General features: G+C 60.3%; 1 protein-coding gene across 1 annotated transcript; it reads right to left on the reverse strand.

Annotated features, from left to right (window-relative positions):
• Nucleotides 1-798: 798 nt before the first annotated feature.
• Nucleotides 799-8838, reverse strand: LOC116411083 (solute carrier family 22 member 7-like). The gene is made up of 4 exons (XM_031902981.1): nt 8403-8838; nt 3493-3596; nt 1713-1867; nt 799-1025 (listed from the first exon to the last, which is right to left on the reverse strand). The coding sequence occupies exons 1-4, from the start codon at nt 8829-8831 to the stop codon at nt 853-855; spliced, it is 861 nt and encodes a 286-aa protein (XP_031758841.1). The 5' UTR covers nt 8832-8838; the 3' UTR covers nt 799-852.
• Nucleotides 8839-9153: the final 315 nt, after the last annotated feature.

Below are 9153 nucleotides of genomic sequence, written 5' to 3' on the forward strand. Positions count from 1 at the left end.
GGTTAGGGATAGGGATAGGGTTAGGGTAGGGATAGGGTTAGGGTTAGGGATAGGGTTAGGGATAGGGTTAGGGTTAGGGTTAGGGATAGGGTTAGGGTTAGGGATAGGGTTAGGTTAGGGATAGGGTTAGGGTTATTAGGAATAGGGTTAGGGATAGGGTTAGGGATAGGGTCGGATAGGGATAGGGTTAGGGATAGGGTTAGGGTTAGGGTTAGGGATAGGGTTAGGGTTAAGGTTAGGGATAGGGTTAGGGATAGGGTTAGGGTTAGGGATAGGGTTTTGGTTAGGGATAGGGTAGGGATAGGGTTAGGGATAGGGTTAAGGTTAGGGATAGGGTTAAGGTTAGGGATAGGGTTAGGGTTAGGGTTAGGGATAGGGTTAGGGTTAGGGTTAGGGATAGGGTTAGGGTTAGGGATAGGGTTAGGGTTAGGGATAGGGTTAGGGATAGGGTTAGGGATAGGGATAGGGTTACGGATAGGGTTAGGGATAGGGTTATTAGGGTTAGTGTATTAGGGTTAGGGTTATTAGGGTTAGGGGTATTAGAGTTAGGGTATTAGGGTTAGGGTTAGTGTATTAGGGTTAGGGTTATTAGGGTTAGGGTTATTAGGGTTAGTGTATTAGGGTTAGGGTTAGGGGTATTAGGGTTAGGGTTATTAGGGTTAGTGTATTAGGGTTAGGGTTATTAGGGTTAGGGTTAGTGTATTAGGGTTATTAGGGTTAGGGTTGTTAGGGTTAGTGTATTAGGGTTAGGGTTATTAGGGTTAGGGTAAGAGTTAGGGATAGGGTTAGGGTTCGGGTTCACACACTGCAGGGATTGGGTACAATCTACATATCCAGCCATAGAATGAGATCTTACCACCAGGTGGCGATACTGAGCAAGCAAGGCAAAGTGGTAGCCAAAAGGAGCCATTGCCAGTCCCTTATGCAGTAGGCCAGCAGGGCTAGTATCATGTAGCCCACAGTCCATGACAGACTATTGATTGTACTACAGAACGTGCGGTGTTCCACATCTGTCCACTCCAAGGCTGAGAGAAAAATCAAGGGGAGATAAACCCAAACAGCTCCACACCCACCCCGTTTACAGTAACAGAGACCTCGTGTAATGTAAGGGGTAGAACCAAGGGGAGAACATGGGCAACGGGGCTACTGTGGGGCTGAGACATGGAAGGAACCAAAAAAAGCCATGTGGGGGTGTATGAGGGGGCAACATGGAGGCATTAAAGATAAGAGGTAGAGTGGGATTCATGGTGGGACTTGGAGAGACCTACAGATGATGATGATGATGGAGATATAGGGACACGCTGAGAGATATCAGAAGGTGGTTTGGAGGTTTGGAGGGCACTAGGGGCAGACTGAAGGAGGTTCCGGGCTTGGCTCGGGGGTAGGATGGAAATGTTGGGGAGGTACAGGACTGAGGCTTCCAGAGGCATAGGATGGAGGCCGGGAGAGGTTCAGAGAGGTAGAAGAGCTTGATGGGCTAAAGTGACTGGTACCGAGAGTGATGGAGATATAGGGACACGCTGGGAGATATCAGAAGGTGGCTTGTAGGTTTGGGGGGCACTAGGGGCAGACTGAAGGAGGTTCCGGGCTTGGCTCGGGGGTAGGATGGAAATGTTGGGGGAGATACAGGACTGAGGCTGCCAGAGGCATTGAATGGAGGCCAGACAGGTTCAGGGAGGTAGAAGAGCTTGATGGGCTAAAGTGACTGGTACCGAGAGTGATGGAGACGAGGGTCATTCCCATGAGGCCGACCCCACAGATGGACCTGCTGAGGCAGAACATGAGGAAGGACACGGAGAAGGACGACAGGAGCCCAAACACAGAGCTGATAAGGATGGACACGAGAAGGATCTTCCTGCGCCCAAACCTGCCCAACACAAACACACAGAGAGGGATCTTATTGGCTGTGAGCGAGGGATCTGTCTGAGGTTCAACCAAGCAAATGTGAAGATTTGGCCTTTAGGGCACAGACTGGGGCAGAATAGGGGGGCAATGAAAATCATAGGAACCATTCAATGACTACAGAGTCAGAACCGGCTTCTAAACAACAGAAATACATGGGATCTGTTATCTGGAATAGTCATGTGTGAGCTGACATGAAATTTGGGCAATTACTGTGAGTTTGGGTCAGAGGGTTAGGGGTTTGTGGGTTTGGGTCGGGTGTTGGTTAGGGGTTTGTGGGTTTGGGTTGGAGGGGGTTAGGGGTTTGTGGGTTTGGGTCGGAGGGGGTTAGGGGTTTGTGGGTTTGGGTCGGAGGGGGTTAGGGGTTTGTGAGTTTGGGTCAGAGGGTTAGGGGTTTGTGGGTTTGGGTCGGGTGTTGGTTAGGGGTTTGTGGGTTTGGGTCGGAGGGGGTTAGGGGTTTGTGGGTTTGGGTCGGAGGGGGTTAGGGGTTTGTGGGTTTGGGTCGGAGGGGGTTAGGGGTTTGTGGGTTTGGGTCGGAGGGGGTTAGGGGTTTGTGGGTTTGGGTCGGAGGGGGTTAGGGGTTTGTGGGTTTGGGTGGGAGGGGGTTAGGGGTTTGTGGGTTTGGGTCGGGTGAGGGTTAGGGGTTTGTGGTTTGGGTCGGAGGGGGTTAGGGGTTTGTGGGTTTGGGTCGGAGGGGTTAGGGGTTTGTGGGTTTGGGTGGGAGGGGGTTAGGGGTTTGTGGGTTTGGGTCGGGTGAGGGTTAGGGTTTGTGGGTTTGGGTCGGAGGGGGTTAGGGGTTTGTGGGTTTGGGTCGGAGGGGGTTAGGGGTTTGTGGGTTTGGGTTGGGTGAAGGTAAGGGGTTTGTGGGTTTGGGTCGGGTGTGGGTTAGGGGTTTGTTGGTTTGGGTCAGAGGGGGTTAGGGGTTTGTGGGTTTGGGTCGGAGGGTTAGGGGTTTGTGGGTTTGGGTCGGAGGGGGTTTAGGGGCTTGTGGGTTTGGGTCGGAGGGTTAGGGGTTTGTGGGTTTGGGTCGGAGGGGGTTAGGGCTTGTGGGTTTGGGTCGGAGGGTTAGGGGCTTGTGGGTTTGGGTCGGGTGAAGGTTAGGGGTTTGTGGGTTTGGGTCGGGTGTGGGTTAGGGGTTTGTGGGTTTGGGTCGGAGGGTTAGGGGCTTGTGGGTTTGGGTCGGAGGGTTAGGGCTTGTGGGTTTGGGTCGGGTGTGGGTTAGGGGTTTGTGGGTTTGGGTCGGGTGAAGGTTAGGGGTTTGTGGGTTTGGGTCGGGTGTGGGTTAGGGGTTTGTGGGTTTGGGTCAGGTGAAGGTTAGGGGTTGTGGGTTTGGGTCGGGTGTGGGTTAGGGGTTTGTGGGTTTGGGTCGGGTGTGGGTTAGGGGTTTGTGAGTTTGGGGGGGTTGGGTTAGGGGTTTGTGGGTTTGGGTCAGGGAGTTAGGGGTTTGTGGGTTTGGGTCGGTGCGGGTTGTTATTTCCCTAGCAACTGGCATTTTACATTTTCCCTAGCAACTGGCATGTTGCTACCAACCCTTTGCCAAACAGGCCAATCTGGTGCCAGTTGATACCCCTCCGGGTGTCGGGCACTTACCTGTCAGACAGGTACCCACATATAACTGAGCCCACAGTCAGTCCCATGAAGAAGAAAGTGGCAGCCGCCTGGTTTAACCCCTTTCTCTCGCACACCAGGTCCCACTAGAAGGGGGCAGAAATGAGAGATGTTGCACCTTCCACTGGCCCCGCCCCTACCTGTACAGGAGGTGGAGCCTGCAATGGGGCCCACCTGCAGCTCCTTATGCTACTCTCTGTAATAGTCGGACAGCGGGGGGGGGGGCAGTAGTCGGACAGTGGGGGGGGCAGTAGTCGGACAGTGGGGGTGCAGTAGTCGGACAGTGGGGGGGCGCAGTAGTAGGACAGTGGGGGTGCAGTAGTCGGACAGTGGGGGGGGCAGTAGTAGGACAGTGGGGGGGCAGTAGTAGGACAGTGGGGGGGGGAGAAGTAGGACTGTGGGGGGGCAGTAGTCGGACAGCGGGGGGCAGTAGTGGGACAGCGGGGGGAAGTAGTCGGACAGCGGGGGGCAGTAGTCGGACAGTGGGGGGGCAGTAGTGGGGACAGCGGGGGCAGTAGTCGGACAGTGGGGGGGGGCAGTAGTAGGACAGTGGGGGGGCAGTAGTCGGACAGTGGGGGGGCAGTAGTCGGACAGTGGGGGGCAGTGTCGGACAGTGGGGGGGCAGTAGTAGGACAGTGGGGGCAGTAGTCGGACAGTGGGGGCAGTAGTAGGACAGTGGGGGCAGTAGTCGGACAGTGGGGGGGCAGTAGTAGGACAGTGGGGGGCAGTAGTAGGACAGTGGGGGGGGCAGTAGTAGGACAGTGGGGGGGCAGTAGTAGGACAGTGGGGGGCAGTAGTAGGACTGTGGGGGGGGCAGTAGTCGGACAGTGAGGGGGCAGTAGTAGGACAGTGGGGGGGGCAGTAGTAGGACAGTGGGGGGGGCAGTAGTCGGACAGTGGGGGGGCAGTAGTCGGACAGTGGGGGGCAGTAGTAGGACAGTGGGGGGGGAGTAGTAGGACAGTGGGGGGGCAGTAGTAGGACAGTGGGGGTGCAGTAGTGGGACAGCGGGGGGGCAGTAGTAGGACAGCGGGGGGGCAGTAGTCGGACAGCGGGGGGGCAGTAGTCGGACAGCGGGGGGGGCAGTAGTCGGACAGCGGGGGGGCAGTAGAAGGACAGCGGGGGGAAGTAGTCGGACAGCGGGGGGGCAGTAGTAGGACAGCGGGGGGCAGTAGTAGGACAGCGGGGGGGAAGTAGTCGGACAGCGGGGGGGCAGTAGTAGGACAGCGGGGGGGCAGTAGTAGGACAGCGGGGGGGCAGTAGTAGGACAGCGGGGGGGCAGTAGTAGGACAGCGGGGGGGCAGTAGTAGGACAGCGGGGGGGAAGTAGTCGGACAGCGGGGGGGAAGTAGTCGGACAGCGGGGGGGCAGTAGTCGGACAGCGGGGGGGCCAGTAGTAGGACAGCGGGGGGGGAAGTAGTGGGACAGCGGGGGGGAAGTAGTCGGACAGCGGGGGGGCAGTAGTAGGACAGCGGGGGGGCAGTAGTAGGACAGCGGGGGGGAAGTAGTCGGACAGCGGGGGGAAGTAGTCGGACAGTGGGGGGCAGTAGTCGGACAGTGGGGGGGCAGTAGTAGGACAGTGGGGGGGCAGTAGTCGGACAGTGGGGGGTGAAGTAGTCGCACAGTGGGGGGCAGTAGTCGGACAGTGGGGGGGCAGTAGTAGGACAGCGGGGGGGAAGTAGTCGGACAGCGGGGGGGCAGTAGTCGGACAGTGGGGGGCAGTAGTCGGACAGTGGGGGGCAGTAGTCGGACAGTGGGGGGGCAGTAGTAGGACAGTGGGGGGCAGTAGTCGGACAGTGGGGGTGAAGTAGTCGCACAGTGGGGGGGCAGTAGTAGGACAGCGGGGGGGAAGTAGTCGGACAGCGGGGGGGCAGTAGTCGGACAGTGGGGGGCAGTAGTCGGACAGTGGGGGGGCAGTAGTAGGACAGTGGGGGGGCAGTAGTCGGACAGTGGGGGGTGAAGTAGTCGCACAGTGGGGGGGCAGTAGTCGGACAGTGGGGGGGGCAGTAGTCGGACAGTGGGGGGGCAGTAGTCGGACAGTGGGGGGGCAGTAGTAGGACAGTGGGGGGGCAGTAGTAGGACAGTGGGGGTGCAGTAGTGGGACAGCGGGGGGGCAGTAGTAGGACAGCGGGGGGGCAGTAGTCGGACAGCGGGGGGGCAGTAGTCGGACAGCGGGGGGGCAGTAGTCGGACAGCGGGGGGGCAGTAGAAGGACAGCGGGGGGAAGTAGTCGGACAGCGGGGGGGCAGTAGTAGGACAGCGGGGGGGCAGTAGTAGGACAGCGGGGGGAAGTAGTCGGACAGCGGGGGGGCAGTAGTAGGACAGCGGGGGGCAGTAGTAGGACAGTGGGGGGTGAAGTAGTCGCACAGTGGGGGGGCAGTAGTAGGACAGCGGGGGGGCAGTAGTAGGACAGCGGGGGGGAAGTAGTCGGACAGCGGGGGGGAAGTAGTCGGACAGTGGGGGGCAGTAGTCGGACAGTGGGGGGGCAGTAGTAGGACAGTGGGGGGCAGTAGTCGGACAGTGGGGGGTGAAGTAGTCGCACAGTGGGGGGGCAGTAGTCGGACAGTGGGGGGCAGTAGTAGGACAGCGGGGGGGAAGTAGTCGGACAGCGGGGGGGCAGTAGTCGGACAGTGGGGGGCAGTAGTCGGACAGTGGGGGGCAGTAGTCGGACAGTGGGGGGGCAGTAGTAGGACAGTGGGGGGCAGTAGTCGGACAGTGGGGGGTGAAGTAGTCGCACAGTGGGGGGGCAGTAGTAGGACAGCGGGGGGGAAGTAGTCGGACAGCGGGGGGGCAGTAGTCGGACAGTGGGGGGCAGTAGTCGGACAGTGGGGGGCAGTAGTAGGACAGTGGGGGGGCAGTAGTCGGACAGTGGGGGGTGAAGTAGTCGCACAGTGGGGGGGCAGTAGTCGGACAGTGGGGGGGCAGTAGTCGGACAGTGGGGGGGCAGTAGTCGGACAGTGGGGGGGCAGTAGTCGGACAGTGGGGGGCAGTAGTAGGACAGCGGGGGGAAGTAGTAGGACAGTGGGGGGCAGTAGTAGGACAGCGGGGGGGCAGTAGTCGGACAGCGGGGGGCAGTAGTAGGACAGCGGGGGGGCAGTAGTCGGACAGCGGGGGGGCAGTAGTAGGACAGCGGGGGGGCAGTAGTAGGACAGCGGGGGGGAAGTAGTGGGACAGCGGGGGGAAGTAGTCGGACAGTGGGGGGGCAGTAGTAGGACAGCGGGGGGAAGTAGTAGGACAGCGGGGGGGAAGTAGTCGGACAGTGGGGGGGCAGTAGTAGGACAGCGGGGGGGGAAGTAGTAGGACAGCGGGGGGAAGTAGTCGGACAGTGGGGGGGCAGTAGTAGGACAGCGGGGGGAAGTAGTAGGACAGCGGGGGGGAAGTAGTCGGACAGCGGGGGGGCAGTAGTAGGACAGTGGGGGGGCAGTAGTAGGACAGTGGGGGCAGTAGTAGGACAGTGGGGGGGGCAGTAGTAGGTCAGCGGGGGGGGGCAGTAGTCGGACAGTGGGGGGGCAGTAGTAGGACAGCGGGGGGAAGTAGTAGGACAGCGGGGGGAAGTAGTCGGACAGCGGGGGGCAGTAGTAGGACAGTGGGGGGGCAGTAGTAGGACAGTGGGGGGCAGTAGTAGGACAGTGGGGGGGCAGTAGTAGGTCAGCGGGGGGGCAGTAGTAGGACAGTGGGGGGGGCAGTAGTAGGTCAGCGGGAGGGCAGTAGTAGGACAGCGGGGGGAAGTAGTAGGACAGCGGGGGGGAAGTAGTCGGACAGCGGGGGGAAGTAGTAGGACAGTGGGGGGAAGTAGTAGGACAGCGGGGGGAAGTAGTAGGACAGCGGGGGGAAGTAGTCGGACAGCGGGGGGAAGTAGTAGGACAGCGGGGGGGAAGTAGTCGGACAGCGGGGGGAAGTAGTAGGACAGTGGGGGGGCAGTAGTAGGACAGCGGGGGAAGTAGTAAGACAGCGGGGGGGAAGTAGTCGGACAGCGGGGGGAAGTAGTAGGACAGTGGGGGGGCAGTAGTAGGACAGCGGGGGGAAGTAGTCGGACAGCGGGGGGCAGTAGTAGGACAGCGGGGGAAGTAGTAGGACAGTGGGGGGCAGTAGTAGGTCAGCGGGGGGGAAGTAGTCGGACAGCGGGGGGCAGTAGTAGGACAGCGGGGGGAAGTAGTAGGACAGTGGGGGGGCAGTAGTAGGTCAGCGGGGGGGAAGTAGTCGGACAGCGGGGGGGCAGTAGTAGGACAGCGGGGGGCAGTAGTAGGACAGCGGGGGGAAGTAGTCGGACAGTGGGGGGCAGTAGTAGGACAGCAAGGGGGAAGTAGTCGGACAGTGGGGGGGCAGTAGTAGGACAGCGGGGGGGAAGTAGTCGGACAGCGGGGGGAAGTAGTCGGACAGTGGGGGGGGGCAGTAGTCGGACAGTGGGGGGCAGTAGTAGGACAGTGGGGGGCAGTAGTCGGACAGCGGGGGGGAAGTAGTCGGACAGCGGGGGGCAGTAGTAGGACAGTGGGGGGGAAGTAGTCGGACAGCGGGGGGGCAGTAGTAGGACAGCGGGGGGGAAGTAGTCGGACAGCGGGGGGGAAGTAGTCGGACAGTGGGGGGGGCAGTAGTCGGACAGTGGGGGGGCAGTAGTCGGACAGTGGGGGGCAGTAGTAGGACAGTGGGGGGGCAGTAGTTGGACAGTGGGGGGGCAGTAGTAGGACAGTGGGGGGGGAAGTAGTCGGACAGTGGGGGGGCAGTAGTAGGACAGTGGGGGGGAAGTAGTCGGACAGTGGGGGGCAGTAGTCGGACAGTGGGGGGGGGCAGTAGTCGGACAGTGGGGGGGCAGTAGTCGGACAGTGGGGGGGCAGTAGTCGGACAGTGGGGGGGCAGTAGTCGGACAGTGGGGGGGCAGTAGTCGCACAGTGGATCCTACCTGTGTGACGGTGGTGGAGGAGAAGACTGATTGGTCGTACTCCCAGCCTTCCTCACAAGGTTCTGTAGACCTATTGGGGGGTCCCACTGAGCTGTTGGGGAGCAGGTGGAGTTGGGGGTGGGAGTATCTCCGACAGGAGCTGAGGGATCCATCTGGTTCCTGTGGGATGTAGAGGAGCAGGGATTTCCATTGGCTCCAGTTCCCCAGTTTGCCCGCGCTGGGGGTGGCACAGTGGTGGGAGGGCGCCGCCGAGATGAAGATGTGCAGTAGGAAGTGAAGAGGAAGGATGACTCTTGGGAGGCAGGTAATCAGCAAAATTGATATCTGGAACTTTCCGAATCCCCCCACCTCTGCCAGGAGCCCCTCAAACCTCATGGTGCGGGGAAGCCCAAGGGGGTCAGTAGTAACGATGCCCAGAGCAACTGGCATGGGTGTTGGCACGGGAATCCCTCAGAGTGTTGGTGCCCCTGAGCATACACCCTCCTCTTATTCCCCCGGTAATGGCCGTGATTCCTACTGGCCCAGAGGCGTCATGGGACCAGGTCCTGATTGGATCAGACAGCGGCTCATTGTTCTGACTGTGGGAGATCCATCAGCACCGCGACAAATAGGGTTATACCTCCACGCCAGCTGCCAGCAGTGAGGGTTGGGCAAGGAGTCAGGGGCCCGGCCTGGCACGGGATGTCCCACAAGGTGCCAAGTCAGCTGCCAGCCAGAGGGTTGGGCAAGGAGTCAGGGGCCCAGCCTGGCA

This window comes from Xenopus tropicalis, chromosome 5 (assembly GCF_000004195.4).
Source record: "Xenopus tropicalis strain Nigerian chromosome 5, UCB_Xtro_10.0, whole genome shotgun sequence".
In the NCBI taxonomy this organism is placed as follows: Eukaryota; Metazoa; Chordata; class Amphibia; order Anura; family Pipidae; genus Xenopus; species Xenopus tropicalis.

Coding starts and splice junctions, on each gene's coding strand:
- LOC116411083 (XM_031902981.1), bottom strand. CDS start 8,831: ATGCCAGTTGCTCTGGGCATCGTTACTACTGACCCCCTTGGGCTTCCC. Junction 1,868..3,492: donor TGTGGGTACCTGTCTGACAG/GTAAGTGCCCGA, acceptor TGTGTTGGGCAG/GTTTGGGCGCAGGAAGATCC. Junction 1,026..1,712: donor CCTCGTCTCCATCACTCTCG/GTACCAGTCACT, acceptor TTTTTCTCTCAG/CCTTGGAGTGGACAGATGTG.